This window comes from Malaya genurostris, chromosome 1, assembly GCF_030247185.1.
Source record: "Malaya genurostris strain Urasoe2022 chromosome 1, Malgen_1.1, whole genome shotgun sequence".
NCBI classification, from domain to species: Eukaryota; Metazoa; Arthropoda; class Insecta; order Diptera; family Culicidae; genus Malaya; species Malaya genurostris.
In genome coordinates this window covers 75574905-75595715 of record NC_080570.1, presented here as the reverse complement: position 1 = coordinate 75595715, position 20811 = coordinate 75574905, and the positions used below count along the sequence as shown (strand labels likewise).

The 20811-nt window shown below is 35.8% G+C and overlaps 1 protein-coding gene across 2 annotated transcripts; it reads right to left on the bottom strand.

Moving 5' to 3' along the window:
- Positions 1-5944: 5944 nt before the first annotated feature.
- LOC131438742 (pheromone-binding protein-related protein 6-like) lies at positions 5945-6970 on the bottom strand. Of its 2 annotated transcripts, none has more exons than XM_058609098.1 (4): positions 6913-6970; positions 6507-6831; positions 6350-6425; positions 5945-6290 (listed from the first exon to the last, which is right to left on the bottom strand). In XM_058609098.1, the coding sequence occupies exons 2-4, from the start codon at positions 6576-6578 to the stop codon at positions 6016-6018; spliced, it is 423 nt and encodes a 140-aa protein (XP_058465081.1). In that variant the 5' UTR covers positions 6579-6831; positions 6913-6970; the 3' UTR covers positions 5945-6015. The 2 variants fall into 2 exon arrangements, with proteins under 2 accessions (XP_058465081.1, XP_058464996.1); XM_058609013.1 differs by having other exon boundaries at positions 6507-6860; positions 6917-6970.
- Positions 6971-20811: the final 13841 nt, after the last annotated feature.

The following is a 20811-nucleotide window of genomic DNA, read 5'->3' as shown; positions in this document are numbered from 1 at the left end:
AGATACATAGTGAATTTGTATAGTGACGTGATATACTTATAACAGAATTAAATAGTAATATTTAAAAAAATTACCCTTGTAAAATCATTCTGTTCAAACACTCAAACGAAAAGTTAATAAAAAGTATGATGTTTTGAAAATTTTAGACCTTGCGGGCTCCCATGAGTAATACATATTTTCCATTGATTTTATAGACAAAAAACTTCAAATGCGTTTTTTCGAAAGCAGGTTTTGAAAGTCCGTGTCCATTGTCATTCAAAAACTACTGAACCATTTTTTTATATTTTACACATACTTTCTACATATAAAAAAACTAGACTCCAACGTTTTCCTTTTCGTTGTTTGTTACTTTGGGAAGGTTTTTCAGCTACAAAATGACGGATTTTTTCGGGAAAAATCGTAGTTTTCACTTTGAACAACCACCGAAAATTAAAAAAAATCTAACAGAAACGTTGGGATCTAGGAAAACTTCTACTTTAACTATTCTGCTTTGATTAGTTCACTTCTGATTAGTCTGCGCTGAGATACAGTTGACACCGCAAATCATGATTTTTAAAAAGCGTCCTCAAAAATACTTCTTCACCGACTTATTTCTCAATATTTTCCACGAAAAAATTACAAAATGTTGTTCGAATAATGCTTTTTATCATGCAAAACATTCGAATTTATTTTGTTGAACGATAGTTCTGAAAAAATCGCAAAAATGATGATGACCAAACCATACCCTACATGAGTTATCAGTTGTAGACATCCACAAGCATTTGATGCGCTTCAGCTACACAATTGAAACAGAAAACTAAAACTTCCCGCAAATGCTACTTAGTTAACAAAAAGATTGGTCATAATTAACATAGTGAAAAACAAGTTTTTTATTTCAAAACTCGAAGTAATATGAACTGAACATTAATGACAGATGTCTAACCCCTTGAAACTATCGAAATCAGCTGTTACTGTTCAATATTCATAACAGCTAGAGCCATCTTTTGAAAACGGACATAAGTTTGCGCTCCCAATATTAACTTTCAACTTTTTCATTATATAAAGAATAAGGTTAAATAAATAATTTGAAAGCCAAGAGAAGAACAAGCGTTTCATGTCTTGGACGGATTTTTATAACTTTATTATATTTTTTAATACAGCCTCTTTTTGTGAACGCAGAACATCAAAAAATTATGTCTCGAAAATTACACGTATCATATAGGAATAAATATGAGTAGATTATTATTGAGTTCTGAAACGGAAAAAAATTTTGGTGGCTAATTTCGTGAGGAATGCCCATATGCAAAATAAACCGCCTCTGTTTAGCTGTAAAAATACAGAAATGTCAAAATAAATTATTAAAATTCTCGACCATGTTTTCAAATGTAATTTTCTCGGAGTACTATATGATTTCGAGATTCCTTCTGTGATTCATCTCGTTACAAATTTCTCAAGGAATCGTATAAAATCACTTTTTGAGCATTGACTACGTTTAAATTTTATTTTGATGCACAATTCTGTGAAAAATGCTTTGATTCTTGCTTTATACATAATGCAATTGCTTTAAAAGGATTAAAACTCCATAAACCCTACTCGAAATGCATCGGCAGAGTATAATAGGGAACAATCATCCAGAAAAAATATTTCTATGGTTCAAATGAACAAGCAAAACGTTTGAATGTTCGAGCTTAGGCTCAGCCTCTCACGGCATAACCAAAAAATAAAAAATCGTCTCGCTGGGTTGGCTGAATTTCCAAATTATTTTTTGTATCTTATGATCAAAAAAGAACCGGAATTTTCATTTTAAAATTCCCGCGCTTGTCTAATCGGTAAACTTTTATTCTCTCAACGTTGGCAACACTTTTATACACATTCTGTCAAATTTTGACGCATATCGTACGATTAGTTTTTGTTTGGCGTCTATACAAAGAAGTTGAAAAATTTTCATGTGGTGATTTTTATAATGGATGAAAATTTAGAACAACGACTCGCCTTCGAAGCGCCATTCGTGCGATTGTTGTACGGTTTCGACGTTATATTCATAGATCCACACCTCATCACCAGTTATGATGCATTCGATGAATGTGGGATCACTATCTGCGTTGGAAATCTTCCCTTTGGCCACATCAACGCAACGCTGGTTTTGAATGAAATTCAGCTTTTTTGGCACCAGCCGAGAAGCGACGCGTTTCAAACCCAAAACATCAGTTAAAATGTGTTCGGCTGATCCATAAGAGATGCCCAACAACACAGCATTCTATCTAATCGGTACAGAACGATTTTGCAACACGAGTTGCTTCGCCGATTCAATGTTTTCTTCAGTAACAGATGTTGTTGGGCGGCCAGGGATCTCATCATGATCCAAGCTTGTACGACCACCTTTGAAGCGTTTATACCACTCGTATGCCTGTGTTTTTCTAACATTTTCAACGTTTCGGAACACTTAAATCCATTTGCAACACATAATTTGATGCACGCACGTTGTTCCAAATTTTCATCCATTATAAAAATCGCCACACGAAAATTTTTCAATTTCTTTGTATAGACGCCAAACAAAAACTAATCGTACGATATGCGTCAAAATTTGACAGAATGTGTGTAAAAGTGTTGCCAACGTTGAGAGAATAAAAGTTTACCGATTAGACAAACGCGGGAATTTTAAATTGAAAATTCCGGTCATTTTTTGATCATAAGGTATACAATTAAAATTATGAGACTACTACTATTACACAAAATTTCTTTTTACTCCTCGTAGACAATCGTTAAATTTTATTAACACCCTCCCCCGAGAGAGTTTACATGGTTTCGATCAAATGTAATTCGCCGAATGCAATATATTGTACGAGAGTAATTCGATGAAAACAAATTGATCAAAAGTAATTCGATGAATTAAAAATATTGTAATTCAATGACAAGCATCTGAACCATTTTCAAATACTTTCGTTTCAGTTCAAGTCCTTATGCATGCTTTTTACACAAAACTGAAACCTAATTCTACATATTTTGATTCCTCAGTAATTTTATTTAAGCATTGCATTAAAAATACTTATTACTCTGAAATTGCTTAATTTTTTGCAGCGTATTTTGCGGTGACATGTTTGTTTACATGTCAATAACAGCTGTGCAATCGATTGGTTTCGGTACGGTTTATCGTTTCAATGATGAGTCGAATTGATCCGGAAAAACAATTCTGCACACTTGGTGCTCAGAAAGTGGTGTCACGTACAACGAAATTGCAAAACGGGTGAAAGTGCACCACACCAGTGTCAAGAATATTATCGAGAAGTTCGGTAAGACGCTTTCCATGAAAGATTTGCCCCGATCCGGTAGGAAAACGGGTCCCAGCCAGCCCGCCCAGGACTTAAAAGTGGTTGAGTACATCAGGAAAAACCCATCGGCGTCGACGCGGGATTTGGCCAAGCAGTTCAACACCAGCATCGGAATGATTCAACGGATCAAAGTTCGGAACTCCCTGAAAACGTACAAGAAACAGAAGGTTCCAAAAAAATCCCTGGTACAGCAAGTTCAGGCCAAAACAAGAGCGCGAAAACTGTATAACCGGATTCTACAGAATAAAGACGGATGCATCTCGATCGACGACGAAACCTACGCCAAGGAAGACTCTCGAGCGCTGCCCGGACCGCAATATTATACGAAATCGGTGTACCAGGACCTGGACGACGCTGACACCACGGTGGCGATGGAAAAGTTTGGGCAGAAGGTCTGGCAAGCAATTTGTACAATTAACGCCAAGGTGTACGAGGAAGAATGTTTGAAGAAGAGAATGCTGCCACTGTACAGAAAGAATAAGGTTCCTCCTCTCTTCTGGTCGGCTTCAGCCCACTACGCCAACTCCGGATCTTCGGCCAATTGAAAGGTATTGGGCAATTGTCAAGCGGCACTTTCGGAAGGAAGGTACAGTATCCCAAAACATGCAGGAGCTCAAAAAACTGGACAGCTGCCACCAGGAAAGTCACAAAAATAGCTGAAGTGCAGAATTTAATGAAGAATGTCAAGTCCAAAGTGCGAGCGTTTCACAGAAACTACACGGAACGACCGAAATTAGCTCTGCGCCTAATTCGTATTACTGTTTTTGAATTAGTTGATTCTAACAACAAAATTTCCAAAATAACTATAAAATTAGTTAAAATGTAGAATTTACTGTGCTGAAAAAAACTCTTATTTTTAGAGAATGTGTTTAGTTGGCGAATATTCTGGACACAAACCAGCAATATTTCAATCCAACACGAAATTCTCATTGACAACTAATTTCGTTATTAAAATCAGAAACTTTGATTCTATTTATCTATCACCGTCATTACTGAAGGACAGCAGTGTCAAAGCAAAACAATCCATTAAAAAGCTAAAAGGGACAGTCTTGTTGAAACTGCTCGCAAATTGTTTAGATGTTTTTCGCATGTGTTACGATATATCCCTATATAATTTTCTAAACCGATATGTAAAAATGACGTAAACTGTTAGTGGAAAGTGTATTTATTCAGAATTTGTGCGCACTTGAAGCGATTGTGCGTAATAATGTTTTTACGCGGAACAGTGATGTGAATTTCGAATGTTTCACTCTAATTGTGATGAAGGTTTTTTGTATCTTCAAACCTTCCGAGCTGTGCCGTCCGGTGTACTATTTGTATTCGGTTTTTGTTTTCCGAGTGCTCAAAGTTTTCAGTGAGAATGAAGAAACAGTGATTTAGAAGAAAAAAAATTCAAAAAGATGTTTACGTTTCGTTTATGTCTTTTTCTCCAACACAACATCGTATTTATACCTGCCAATATAGAAAAGACAACCGCGTCTGAATTTTTTTCGGCAGTAGTGTGCCATCTAGTGGCTAGTAGTCATTAAGGTGTTACCGTTTCGGTGACAGGGCGCCATATAGCTGCAGATTGCAGAAGCCAATTCAACCATTCATATTGGTTGAAAACAACATTATATTTCTTTAATTCAACTAAAAAATTAGTTGACTGGATATGAAGTGTGCCTTAGCTAAGAAATGACAGTACGTTTAATTTGTGAATTCAACTAAAAAAAATAGTCATTTCAACAAATATTTTATTATTATTAAGGGAATGAGAATAAAAAATCTAAATCAGCAAAAGTAAGATTTTTTTAGTTGTCTCAAAAAATAACTAACTAAAATCAGCAAATCAACTAAATTTTTCGCGAAAATGCTGATTTCGGTCGTTCCGTGTAGGATTTTCTTCAATATAATCAGTGAAATGCATAAAAATGTAGTTTTTCTACAATATATCGAAAATTGATGTCAAAATATGTTATTTTTCGCTTTTTTATTCAAAAATCAATGTTGCTAACTACCTCTCAATACACTCCTTAAGCCAAAGCCTTGTTATTACATTCCTTTTGTGAAATTTGACCGTCTGTTTTAACAGATATCGTAACCGATTCATAGCGTGCAGGATACCGTTGCATGACTGGTGCTACGATCCTATTGACACTAACAGTCCTTCGGAGATCGAGAATATACGACAACTGGCTTATAAGGCCAGTGTCTTTGCATAGAACCGCCAAACCGAGACAAATGCCGAAAATAATGAAAGTATATATCAATTCCATTGCGGATCCAGAAATCGGATTAAGACAAGATTAAAAAAAAAAGTTTGACTTCGGATGTACTGATTCTAGTGAAATATGACATTTGATCCTTCTGGTTACATAACCCTTCTCTATGAGAGTAAACAACAAAAGAGTAATGCCTCATCAATAAAAGAATGATATATTTTCATTTCCATTTCTTCTTAAGCGAGACGTTTTGTATCATTCATTTTTCAAATATTTTCAGTTCCAATTTTAAATTTCTTAAGGTTTTCACTGTTTTTACTCTCTTGAAAGCCAATAAGGCTACTAAAAGCTATCCAAGTAAAAGTGAAATATAGTTTTCCTTGTAACGACTAGGCATATTTGTGTCATAATAGTTCAATAAAAGGTTCGATAAACAGTAGTTAAAACAAAAAAGTTTATTCACAATCAAAACGAATGTAAATTTTTCACCTGGTTCGAACGATCTAAGGCAAAAAGTAATGAACTGGATCGCGTTCCTTCCAGCACTTGTTGAGCCAGAAAGCCTTCTGACATAAATTCTCCCCCTGCGGATAGAGACATCGTTTGAACCAATTGAGCGTGATCAGGTGCATCGACTCGGGCAAAAAGTCCTGAATTTTCACATAGTGAAATTCGCCTTTGTCATCAACTACCCCGGCTTTATGGAATAGGCAGTTCATGTAGCATTTCAGATTGTCATCTTCGTGCACTTCCTGATCACTGAACCGCTTGATGGCCTCTGAAAAGGGTGAAAAAGGTAAACTTTCAGTGGAAGTATAAAACAAACAAAAAACTTACCTTCGGAAGCACCTGTTTCGGCAACACATTCATCGTGCATGGGTTTCATTTTCTCTAAAAACTCCGGGGGTGGATACTATACGGAGAAACAGAAGCGTTAAAATATTTCTTGTATTGTTGAAGCTCGAAGTTATCCTGTAGCAAAACATTAACCTACTTCAGCATCTCGTCTAGGTACGTCACAACTGATCATCCCAACCAGTAGCATGAAAAGTATGGTCGTAAACATGTTCCAATGCTTGGACAACACCGTGACTATTTGTATTAGGTACTTTCCACAAAACAATCTTTGTTATCTCCTCCGTTCTCCCACCACGTTCGGTTAGTCCGTTTGCAGGAGTGTGAACCCGAGAACAACCAATTTGTTGTCAGGTGAGTTGTAGCGTTAGAATAATTAAAAAAAAATCTCTCAAGCCCTGGGACACAATAATAGTGAACAGGAAAAATCTGCTGCTTCAAATGGCAACTGCAACGAGAGCACTCTTTGCAATACAGAAAAGAAGATGAGAATCTGGCAAAATGCGAAAGGAAAAATTTCAAAAAAATAAATAAATAAAACTAACCAACCAACTCGAGTTTTGACAGCGACAAAACGTGTGCAACGGTGCAGCTGCAACTGCTGAACACAAAGAACTATAGAGTCTCTCGTTAATTTTGTTCAATTTTATAGATATAGAACAAGGTACACACATACACAAACAATAAAGTGCCTGCTTGGAGAGCACTAGTCCAGTAACAAGGCGGAAACACAACATCCGGCTTTGACCAATTTTAAAGTTCTACTGTATGGTGCTTTGTGTTGACGAGCTTCTGGAAAACTGCCGTTACTGTACTATAGAAAAAAGTTTAGATGTGCTAGATATATATTTTTTGTGATAATGATTTAAATTCAACTTATTAATTACTAGATCACATAGCATTGCACCGATGGAAAGAACATAACTCTACTCGTGCTAAAAACTTTTTTTTTCTAACTAATAAGGGGATTGATATTCAAATCCATTTAGTATTGAACGAATTTTCATTACAGCAACATCGCCTGCTCGGTGTCTCTTAACAGTCAGCATTATCTTACCTCCACTACAATTAATTTAATTATTTATCATCACACTATCGATTGTCATCGGTTAGTGGAATTAAATGGGATCAACTAAAATTGTATCGCAATCATTTCGATCACACATGACTGCACATTTTGGATAAACTGCAAGTCGTATTGGAAACACAGCAATCATGTGAAATAATAATCTACAAATCACTTTATCTTTCCAGACGTAAGCTTTAATTAAAAATGTGTACAATAATTATCCAGCGCTTCTTAGTTCCGTCGCCTGATTGTCGAGCATTCAGCAGTAAATGAAATAATAATTACTTCGAGCTTCGAAACTCGATTTCTGGAATAGCTTCTGTCATGTAGGTGTAGCACCGGTAGTAAAAGAACGCGAAATAAATTCAGTGGCTTACCTCAAGCATCTTGTCGCTATGCGGTTCCCATATCTACGAGGGTGGTGGCATGGTAAATGCTAGCACGGAACTCGGTAAACTTCTTCCCCACCAAATCAAATTTCGCTTTCGTTATTAAATTTTAAAGAAGAGGAGTTTCTGCTTATATGAGTATGAAATGTTACTCAACCACTGAGATTCAGATAGAAGTTTTCACACTTTGACACTCGCAGTTTTTTAGGATGTGAAATGTTTCAAAGATTTGAAATAAAAAAACACCGTTTCAATTCACCTAGAGGTATGATGATGCCTTTCGCATATTTCTCCCATTTTCATTAATTTTTTCTAACAGATTCTTAAAAAAACATTTTTCTTCGAATCTTGAACGAAAACAAGAAAGTTCTTTTGGTCATGGAATAGTATAACCTTTTCAAATTGTAATCTTTTTTCGTTTCTCGCATCGTCGACGATTTGAAAGTTTAAGACCTCATCACCTTGTAAGTCGGATCTGGATGAAATTCAAACCTAATTGAAGTTCGGTAAGATAAGTTTGACGATAAGTGCGTGTTCAAAAATGATGTTTTTTAACAATTCTTGTATTGAAAAATACGTTTCCGGTTTTCACTTTCAATGTTTTCATCCAGTTTTTGCATTAAAAAATTAGCATTATTTAAAGAACCTTGCAGAAAACAAAAATCGTGGGATTCCACAAAAAATTGAAATTTCTTGAAATAACACAGAAAAATCTTGAATTTTAAATTAACCCGATTTCCGGTTCTGGAGTTACAGGGCGTTTAGTGTAAAAATATCAATTTCAAATTACTTCCTAACTCTCTTTCGAATCGGTCACGCCATAATTTACACAAGCTTTTGTTCAAATGAAAGGTTTTGTGATCCCATATGAAACTCCTGATCCGACGGTACCAAAATTACTAGGTGAAGTATTAAAATTTCATATCGTCGCTTAAAGCGGCGGTGCAAAAAGCGTTGAAAGGTTTCAAAACTTTTCGAATCGGTAGTGATTGTCAGTAGATGACCAGCTGGCTCTTCCGATTCTCGATTTTCGATTGAAAGAAGCATATACTCCAAAATGGAACTCACTCACTGTTCTCAGACATGGTTTGACAGATTTTTCACAAACTTAGGTTCAAATGAAAGGTCCTATACGGTGCGAAGTCCGGTACTGAGTGAAAAGTGTTGAAATTTTTTATATCGTCATTCAAACCGGCGAAGCAATATAGGAACTAGCTCTTTTTAGTTAGGTTTAAGACCAGGGCCGGTGAAAGAGGTGGTTACGGTGGGTAGTTCTACCCACCCGAATATTCCAAAGGTAGGTAATTACCCACCTGAAATTTCGATTGATAAACAATGTTAATATTAGTATTATTCATAATTAGAATATATGTAACTCAGAATAATAAAGGAAGGATGTATATCAGAGAGGCGAGGCGGGATAAGGGTCACTTGAGCAAGCAGAAATATTTTAGTAACTTAACTTTTACCTTCCGCCATAGGAGTCGAGCTTAAGCAACTCATCAATACAAATTACTCGACTCTCTGGTATGCCGGAAAGTACCGATAAAGGTCTTTTACCATTTACTATCCGAACCGGTAAAGTTACCAGAAGTTGGCACTTTCTACTCTTCTGAAAGAAAGTAAAAGCTATGTTACTTGAAGATTTCTGTTTGCTCAAATGAACCTTCACATCTCACCTTTCCGTTCTATATCTTCACATAAATGAAAAAATGTTTGTCGTAGAATTGCTTTTTTGTTTTCTATACTGGCGGTCAAATTCAAATTACAGAAAATGTGCGGTTCGATACTGCCGCAGAGAAGATTGCTAACACTTCGTTCAAAAAGTTCAGGAAATAACTAGGAAACACACATCAATAAATCACTTTTGATGGTACTTTCCTTTCCAAAATAGTCGATGTTAAATGTACCTCGAGCATCTAAACATTGACGCCATAATTGTTCCATCTACCAGTTGCGTTTTTGCACGGTTTGAATGTTGATTAGACTCCGAAGAAAAAAGGTAGATCCATGTCTCGTCCACTGTTTCATATCAACGCATGAAATCCTTTTTATTGCGACTAAACAGTGCCGCTCTTTGGATCGTTGATGCGTTGTTGCTTTTGTTCGATTGTGAGCGAACGAGGCACCCATTTGGAAAAGACCGGTTTTCATGACCAGATTTTTGCGTAAGATCGTAACATAAAAGCACTTCCAGTTGATATGCTAACCATTTCAGCACATCTTATATCACGAACTAAGATTTTGCGTTCATCCATCACGATTGTCAAAACTTACTTAATTTTTCCCGGAGTACTACCTAATTTGACCACATTTTAAATCAGAATCCCAGAAATCTTTGTTTTTAATTCTACTACGGATAAAACTTCTCAAACTTGCTGAACTTGCACAAGCGGCTGGACCGTTTGTGGATTTATTTTGTGCACGGTTCGATTCGCACGAGACACCTTTTGATCGAAATTTGGCTGTTTCTTCATATTCGAGGATATTATTGGAGGATGACCTCAATCATGGACTAAGGAGTGTATCGGAAATAAGCTATCCACATAAATTTGTGTTGTACGCATGTATTTGTGATGGTTTTTTAGCTCAGATCACAGCATGCTGTGCGTTTGGCTGTCAGCTTTCGTTTGTTTACTTGTTTGTGCGGTTGAAACTTTTCAAAATATCGCGTATTGAAAAAGAAGTGAAAATTAAGGTTCTGGACACATGGCTTAGTGAGAAGGGTATTACTATGCGAAATTGGCGAAGCGGTTTGGAATTCACCATGCCAGTATTAAAACCATCATTAATAAGTTTGGGGAACACTATTCTTTGGATAACCTACCAGGAAGAGCCAGAAAACCCGGTTCTTCCAACCCGAAACTGGATCAGAAAGTGGAATCTCTAATAGTGAAGAACAAATCAATGTCAATACGTGATTTGGCTAAATAAGCAGGAACGAGGGTCGGAATGATCCAGCGTATCAAGAGGCGAAATCACCTGAAGACCTACAAGAAGCAAAAAATCTCGAAAAAAAAGTTTAGAACAAAAGAAGCGAGCAGCAATAAGGGCCCGGAAATTGTATTCGCGTCTTTTGCAGTGTCCGGATGCATGCGTTTTGATGAACAATGAGACTTATGTAAAGCAGGACTCAAAAACCCTTCCAGGTCCACAATACTTTACTGTCGTCGTTGGGGAGGGTGTGCGCGATACGGACAGGTCGATTCAAGTGGAGAAATTCGGTCGAAAGGTACTGGTATGGCAAGCAATATGTTCCTGTGTTTTGAAGTCAACCATTTTTAACACTACCGGAATTATAAATGAAGAAACCTATCGATCTGAGTGTCTCCAGAAGAGATTGCTGCCTTTATATAAGAAGTATAGTACACCTCCATGTTTTGGCCGGATTTAGCGTCGGCTCACTATGCGCAAGACTGGCTTGCGGAAAAGGGTATAAATTTCGTTGAGAAAAATATCAATCCACCAAATTACCCTCAGCGTCGACCCATCGAACGTTACTGGGCAATTGTGAAGAAGGTCTTCAAGAAGACTGGTAAGGCAGCTGGGAACATGCAGGAGTTCAAAAAAATTTGGGCTCAAGCGTCCAAACATGTGATACAACACTTGTCCGGAATTTGATGAAGAGCGTTCGATCAAAAGTTCGAAAATTCGTGAAGGAATAACCTAAAGGCTATAGCAGGATAAGCATGTGAAATCTGCCCCCAAAGGGAATTCATATTGTTATATCACATTCGAAAGGTTATAGACTGGAAACAATTTTCTCAAAGTTTCAACCCTTTAACTGCCATATTGACGGAGCTAGGGTGGTTCTATTAATTTTTATTTTATTTGATTTTTGAAGAAACTACTCCTCCGAAAAATTTGAAAAAAATCAGGCATATTTAAGGCATTATGGGGATGCTTTACAATTTTTTTCAAAATTTTTGAAGATGTATTTCTTTCATTAAAAATACTAGAAAATTTTGAAACATATTTTTTCTCTCTTCCAATTTTTGCACCACCCTGGATTTTTTAGTGATAAATAAAGAATTTTTGGACATGTTAAAATGGTATGTTTTCATATTTTTTAAAAATGTGGACGACCAAAATATTTGATTTTGTCTAAAAAATCAATAACAGTCGATCATGCGTTCCCATCAAATTCTGAGAGAAGGAAACGCATGGTGCTTTATCTTAGCAGTTTCTAGTAGTAGTCGACCATGCGTTCCCATAAAGTTCTCTTAAAACGGAAACGCATGGTGCTTTGTTCTAGTAGTTTATGATGCAACTCAAGCGCAGGGCTTAGAAATCACAGTAACGAAAAGAAGGAAATGAGTATCAACCTTTGCATAATACATATACGATCATACTTCGGGTACAACCTAGAAAGCTACAAAGCGAGAACTTACTGGTATGTGGTTTATATATGAATGGTAGTAATATATGAACGTTGCGAGTATCACACATATGCAGTTCGGTTACGGTAGTCAAGAACTAGAGCGGGTGACTGTATATAATTCGATGATTCGATAATGTTTCATGAAATGGTCAAATCGTTTTGCACTGTTGGGTCTCGTACAACGCGGTTTTCTTTTTGCCAGCTCTGTACATTTCACTAAATACATAGCGAGTTGAAACAGCAGTGAATTTAATTTTTTCTTTTTTATATTGGTGTCAAACAAAAGTGGCCACTGATGAAGGTTGGAATCGATTTCTTATAATTGTTTTTCCATAAATACTTTTATTTCTTAAGGCAATTTACATAAGTTGTTCTTCGTCGTAGCATCACTTTTACATAGAATTCTTATCCTAATATAATACTAATATAGTCACAACAATTTGAGTTTAATAAAGCATATTCCTCTCATTTTTTAAATATCATATTATTTGAACCAAACGATGAACTGCTATAAATTATAAAATAAGCTGAAATTTTTATACATTTTGTTGTTGATTGTTGTTGGAGTTTTTTATCAGCACATCATTTTTAATAAAATTTTGCTATTGGATGAACTAATGGACGCAGTAGGAGTCAGAATTAAGACTCAAAAGGGTCAATTATTAAATTGAAACTTCAATTGTCTTCATGAAATGATTAAGAAGTTCCATGTAAGAAAGGTCACGAAAAAGTTTCTGAAAATTATTGACTGTATTATTCATTTAAATAGGAAATGGGATAAAAATGTTATAAAAATACATTGCTGTTTCAATGCACACATTTTCTCTCTGATTCTTTTCGTTTATTCTATAGAATTATCATCGTCACTTGGTAGCTGTCCTGATTTAAGCATTTCTGACAATATTTTCGCCGGCCTCACAATTCTGGATAAAAACCGAGCATAAGGAAAGGTAGTGAATAATGGCGGCCTCATGTGAACAGCAACCAACAGTTCTATTGCCAATAACGCATTCACAGCAATGGCGCTGGATTCCCAAATATCCAGTCGAATTTGTAGTGTACTCGATATAGTACTTGTAAGCTTTTAAAAATGAGACTTATTACCGGCCCGAATAGCTTTTTTGTGATCTGTGTGTCTCAATTGGGTCATCTCGTGATAAAGCTTTAAATCCAAAATTTCTTAGCAGAACATCCTTTTCAAAAGCTTCTATTTCAGAGCTACGATATTCCGATACTTGTTGCTCTCGTTCCAATCCAAGGATTGATAATATTATCTTATTAGAACTTCCCGTTCGCAATTTGAACAAAATTATTAAACCTGTAAAAACCTGGAAGCGTTCCTCTGAGAGTGAAAATCACTTACTGAGTTAATTATGTATTTTCAGCTATTTTCTGGAAAATATGGAGCTTTCTACACAATATACCCAAAAATTAAAGAGATCGACTCAGCGAATCAAGTTTTTTAATAGACATGGTCGATAAATGCTTGACTTGAAATTATGCAAAGGTTATAACAAAAACGAAAAATAACGCATCACTATTTTTTATATCTGTTGTTGTTTCAAATTTTAGAATAAATATAAAAATATATAGCGCTATCAGTCTACAAACCATGAAAACCATCATGAAGATATTCGATTGACGTTTTCAAACACAAAATTCCAACTTTATCTTTATCATACATTTTGCCAGAAAACTATAGACATCCCTCGATAACATACCTTTATGATAACTTTTGACACTGTAATAAAATTTTCATTCTTTCTTTCATTATTCTTTCTTTACATCCATCAGCAACACGTAAAAAACTGACACCCGCTCTAGTTCTTGACTGTCATAACCGAATTTCATATGTGTAATACTCGCGACGTTCATGTATTACTACCATTCATATATAAACCACATACCAGTAAGTTCTTGCTTTGTAGCTTTCTAGGTTGTACCCGGAGTATGATCGTGTATGTATTATGCAAAGGTTGATACTCATTTCCTCCTTTTCGTTACTTTGATTTCTAAGCCCTGCACTTGAGTTGCATCATAAACTACTAGAACAAAGCACCATGCGTTTCCCTTTTAAGAGAACATTATGGGAACGCATGGTCGACTACTACTAGAAACTGCTAAGATAAAGCACCATACGTTCCCTTCTCTCAGAATTTGATGGGAACGCATGGTCGATTGTTACTTATTTTTTAGAAAAAATTAAATATTTTGGTCGTCCACATTTTTAAAAAATATGAAAATATACCATTTTAACATGTCCAAAAATTCTTTATTTATCTCTAAAAAATCCAGGGTGGTGCAAAAATTGGAAGAGGGAAAAAATATGTTTCAAAATTTTCTAGTATTTTTTAATGAAAGAAATACATCTTCAAAAATTTTGAAAAAAATTGTAAAGCATCCCCATAATGCCTTAAATATGCCTGATTTTTTTCAAATTTTTCGGAGGAGTAGTTTCTTCAAAAATCAAATAAAATAAAAATCAATAGAACCACCCTAGCTCCGTCAATATGGCAGTTAAAGGGTTGAAACTTTGAGGAAATTGTTTACAGTCTATGACCTTTCGAATGTGGTATAACGATATGAATTCCCTTTGGGGCAGATTTTACATGCTTATCCTGCTATGGCCTTTCATCCGGTTTTCATTATGCTCAAGTTTAACATCGTACAATAAAGGATCAATTTTTAGTTTGAATAAAATATCGATTTTTATCATAATTTGAAAGAAAAATTTGTGGATAGCTTATTTTCGGTACATTCTTTACAACATGAACGAGTTCAGCACCTTACATCATCAACCCCAACAAATTAAACGGTCAGGGTAACCAAAATTCTCAAAAAGCTAATTGCGAAAATTCACAGGCATAAATAGGGAACACGAAAGACTTGTGCCTCAATATTCAAAACAATTTTTTTTTTACTTTTTTATTTATGACTTCTGGTCAGTCAGTAATTTTTACTTTTTTCGGTATTTTAAGGATATCAAACTAACTAGAGATTATAAGAGGAAAAAGAATATGAAATCATAGAGCCATAGTACTCAAGGAAGAGCAGGGATGTGAAGAATAAAGTGCGGAAAAGTGAGACGTGACAAGGGTCATTTAAGTAAGCAGAAGGCTTCTCGTATCTAAACTTTTACCTTCTACCAGAGGAGTCGAACTTAGGCATCTTAACGATACGAGTCATCGAGGATACGTGAAGGCATTGGTTTATGTGAAGAAACGATTGACAAAGTGGTCGAAAATTTGACTCCCAAAATAACTTTTGTGAAAAATAGTCGTGGCGGCCATGTGCCCGAAATAATATTTAAATGTCAAATGCCAAGAAATTAGCTACCAAATAAAAAAATTGGCCGTTTTATAATTCCACTTATGTTTCATTTAAATTTCAAATCTGGAAGCTATATTATAAATCGACGTTCAACTAGAAAGATCTTGGAATGTTTATTTAGTACAAAGTTGTTTCTTCAGATTGACGTTCGGTGCTCCTCACCACTGGATCGATACAATTCGCTGAAAACTACGTAATATCTATCATTTCTCCGACATTCTGTCACCTGCGTTCCGACTTGTATCAATTTCTACGTTATTTTTTTTCATCCAATTCGAATACAAAACCATTTATCTTTCCATGGAAATAAAACTGCACAAAAGTTGTTCTCTGCAGAACTCATTTTTAAAACGCCACGTTCACTGCGAAACCGAACCTGACGGAAAGGAAAATTAATCAGTTCTGCTGTGTTGCTATGCAAGATGCTCCTTTAAATTAGATATCGATCCAGTCGCTTTCACCTTTTTTGTATTGGTGTAAGCCAGTTCGTCGTAAAAAATTAGAAAATTGGTTCTTTTCTGTACTTGTCAAATTCACTCGTTTAACATTGCATTCTCAATCTATTTTCCCTCAAATCAGCTAACAAACTAGTAATTATAGTGCTGTGATAGTCAGGAAGTCGGTAATTTTGAATTTTGGAATATTGGTTTATGTATGGCGGTTTTTCATGCGATACCATATGCAACATTCATTTTTTTTGTGGCTGATCGAAAATTAAATGTTGCTTTAAGACTCAAACCAGGTTTTTATAGCATAACTACTCTTTTACAAAACAAGACTTGCTTCAATCAACCTAGTGATTTAATAATGCGCGTCTTATCTACTGGTGAACGAGTTGTTTTAAATAGCGGAGTCGGTTTTTCCGCTGCATCATATTCATTTAAGAACAATCGTTTTCATTTAGATTGGCATCCAATCCTCAAGCGGCAGACCTTTTTAAGATGTTTAGGGCTCGTTTTTCTCCAGAAGAACTCAATTGTCGCATTTCTTCTTGTCTCAAATGTAGACAATTGTCTACAAAGTTTTCTCTTAAATCTAATTCATTTTCACAGAGTTTAGGTTGTCCAATACCACGAACAACTTTCAGAATCTTTTTTTCCGGGAAACATCTCCTCAAGTGGACCTTAACAGGATGTTTCGCGGTTCTTTGAAACAATTTTTTGGTGGATCGTGGCAAACCTGATTATAGGAAGAGAGGATAACATTGCACCATTTATGATTCAAATAATCTCTGAACCGTTCGAAAAGTTTTTGAGCTTGTTATTATCTCAACATTGGTTTTTATAGAGTGCTTCGAAATTTCGAATTGTTTGCTATTAAATGCCTACGAACCTTTCCATACGTAATTCAAGGTATGCCAGGTAATAATGCAAGATTTTGTGAAATACATGTTGATTGTAAATAGAAAGTTAATGATATTTTAGTGGCAGTCTTCGAAAGCTATGTAGTTTTCCATCTTTCCAACGACTCACGAATACCACGTCGGAAGCACTGGTCATCTTTCAAAACAATTCAGTCGTGGAGCTATTTCCCACATTTCAATAACCAGTGACCAATTGCAAGTGCGTGAGACATCAATGAAAACGAATAAAAGTTGGAATGGGCCAAGTCTGAGAAATATGCAGGTTTCGCCATTCCAATCTAATTCTAGATACTATGCTTTTGATTGCAAAAATTACGCTGACCGTTTTTCACTTGACCTACACAAAAAACTACTTGAAAGCATGAAGCGTACGTGCTACACATCTTAGAAATACGTTGAGAGCGAATTAGAAACAATTGTCAACTGATTCATTATGACGAGTCAAAAAGGACAATACAACCATTTTGCAAGAAAAAAAATCTCAGCAATCTATTTCACCGATCGCGACATTACGATCACACTCTTATGTACCTGGCTGTACGTATAAAATATTTCAAACTGGACACATAACTATCAATGTTCAACGGTTATCGGTCCCATAATACCTCTGCAATCGATCCCCGTGGGCCAGTATAACCAAAGTCGCTGCGGTTGACAGTCAACTAACAAGACTTAGAACTGGGATCCGGGTAAAAATCACTTAAAAATGATTAGGCATCTCATTTTAATGTAAGTTTGTGTAAATCACTTTAGTTATTTTTAATAAAAATAAGTGAGTTGTTCCAGCAATTCTACATCCTTTTTATGGAGAAAGCAAAATGCTGTTGGCACCCAAATGCATTGAAAATTCAACACTATGCGAACTGAAGCCGATTTATAACGTACGACGATTTCGAATATCCAATATGAGTCTAGAGACCGTCAAAGGAAAAAATATTATCAATGATTACGAGAATTTATGATAACAGAAGAGAAACTTTTCGACCCAATTCAATAAATTCTTTTCATTTCTCTAACCTCAAAAATGACAACTAATTGTCACCTTTATAATGGTTTCTTAAATAGGAAAGCGGTTTTATTGCATCGGTTTGTTGTTGTTATTTTTTTTACAGAAATAGTGTGAAAATTGGGTATTTTCTCAATATAACAAGAAAATGTGTTAGAGCTTTCCAAAATTCTCTAGTAAAACTAGTCCAATGGGGCTCCAATTCCTCATATTAAAAATGGCTCAACAATGAGTTTGTTGAACTAAAGAAATGGCGCGCGGTTCAATGGTTTGTTTAAAAATAGGCAAATGAAAGTCCCGAATCGGCCTCCCCTCTGGACTTCATCGGACCAAAGGTTCAACGTATTGGATCAACGTAGGACTATAAGGTGCGCCATCTAGACAGGACCTAGTTAAATGTTTAATAATTTCATCATTTTCAGCCGATTTTGAAAAATGAACAATGTGAGTGTAGGGTATTCAATTTCATTCATTGACAATTCACTCAAAATACAACATAGAATCCATTAAACACACAACTGTCCTGGTTTGGGCATTTTGCATTGTATTTGACAACATTTTCGGTGTAGTAGCAGCAATTTCTTGATATAACTTTTTATTTCTTCAACAGTCTTCGGTTTGCTGGCCTTACACTTTAAATAGCTCCAGAACGAATTGTCTTCGCGGAAGGCACCGAATGTCTTCCATATTTTTAACAATATGTACGCATATTTTCGCAATGGAATGATCATTTTGAATGTACATCGCTACAGTTTCTGCCTGTGTTTTGGCGTTAATCGATTCACGATTGAAATAACAAAAACTAATGTCTCCGAATCTAGCTGATTTGTCAAAATGGTGGAGTTCTTCAACATTTCAGTAGGTCTTGTTTAGATAGCGCTCCCTGTATAAATTAAGCAATTTTTTCAACGTTTTGAATTATTCATGATCATTATGAAAGCATGAAATACAGACATATACATGTGGGTTTTTATTTAAGTGGAACTCATCATGTTTTCCACGCAGAGATGTAAATAAAAATTCTAGTGAACATATCAGAAAGTGAGGTTTCGATTAATAGTAGTATTCCTCCTACTGATTTGAAATATTCCTACGCATCGGTTAGAACAACTGAAACTATTTTCGTTTTCGCTTGAGAAAACTAAAAATGGCCCAGGGCAGTTTTATCTAACAAACAATTTTCACGGAACTGTGTTTGCTTCGCACTTAGCAACGGGGGTTTGAGCAAACCTGATATAAAAACCAGGTTCGGAACTTACTCGATTTTCAGTTCAACAAAGTTAAAACTAGGTTCGAAACTAGCTTCAAACAAACGGTTTGACAACAGTTAGGATGGAAACTGGGTAAGGTTTGGCATCAAGCGCAAACGACATATGTCTTTGCCTGCTATAAATCCAATGATTTTAGCAATTCTGGTTTACTAAGGTTGCTGTCAGAGTGAAAGCGTCACGCGATGCGTCTAGGCGCGCGTGCGAGCTACTTGCATTTGATCAAAGCAAAGAGTGAATGCGATGCGAAAACAATACATCGCATTGAATCGCTTCGCTTCGCTCCGCGTTCCGCGCTCACTCTGACATCAACCTAAGATTTCTCTTACAGAGACGATGGTGGTTCAAGGAGTAAGTGACATCGATTGCAAAGCTTTGTTCGGATTGATCCATCAAAGTGAATGGAAAACTGTGATATCGAACGAATCTATACTGCCCATGCTCGCGTATCAGTCCCGTATGGGTTCTGGCCACTTTTAGGTTATCCCGACGGATAACGTCTATTTTTACCCTACTTTCAGAAATTGTCGAGTCTGTCCCATATGGAAAGTACTAGCATATCTGTCCCACGCATTAAAAATCACGCTTTAGTAACTAAAAATGTATAGGTTGCATTAATGTTTTTCTGGCCACTGTACCAGTATATGCATGCAAAAGTTTAGATAATGTACGATAAACTATCCTTGAATCGATCTTTGGATATATCCGGTACGATAATTCTTCTTGGATATCTTGTGTTTCGATCTCAGTTCCTCACCAAAATAGCTGCTTTCAGAATCAAACTTATTGCTACCATTTATACTCCCAATGACATCCTCCGAAGTATCAACTATTGAAAAAGAGCATCAACTATCTTTTGTCATAACTTTAACCAAAATCAGATTAAAACAAAACAAAACCTTGGTATTATATTCCTGTAGTGGAATTTGACCTTCTGTTTCAACAGACTTCGCAGCCGATTCAGAGTGTACAGAACCATTGCATGGCTGGTGCTATGATCCTACTGACACTATGAATCTTTCCAGGTCGGGGCTCGAACATACGACAACTGGTTTGTAGGACCAGTGCTCTATGCATTAAACCGCCAACCCGGGGATATAGGCATATGTGAATATTTCAAATTGAAATTATCTAGAACGCATTGTGCTGAACGAGTGATTTCAGAATATTTCTGTCGGGTGTTGGTGGATTTGAAACCTACAAAGTCTTTGTTTGAGCTGTCTTCCGCGAAAGAGTTTCCACCATACAATTTAATTGCATCAAAACCTGACTTAATTATATCGAACGATTGAAAGTTTTACACGAATGGAAAATCATACATCAAATTTGGCCACGTGCGAGAGAAGCATAGTATTCTAAGATAGGACCGGCATGCAAGTATTTTTTCGTTCGTTAACCACCTAGAGGTGTAATGATGCCTTTCTCATATTACTTATATTTTCAAAAATATAACTAGGAGATTCTGCGAAGAAATATGTTTTTCAATTTTGAAAAACATAAAAAATTTTCTTTGGAAATAAAATAACATAACCTTTTCAATTTGTAAACAGTTAAGTTAATAAGAATTTAATTGAAAGCATCGTTATTATGATCTTTTATAAACACTAACAAGTAGGTACAAATTGAATAAAAGAATTA

Coding starts and splice junctions, on each gene's coding strand:
- LOC131438742 (XM_058609098.1), bottom strand. CDS start 6,578: ATGTTTACGACCATACTTTTCATGCTACTGGTTGGGATGATCAGTTGT. Junction 6,426..6,506: donor TACCTAGACGAGATGCTGAA/GTAGGTTAATGT, acceptor TTCTCCGTATAG/TATCCACCCCCGGAGTTTTT. Junction 6,291..6,349: donor CGAAACAGGTGCTTCCGAAG/GTAAGTTTTTTG, acceptor CACCCTTTTCAG/AGGCCATCAAGCGGTTCAGT.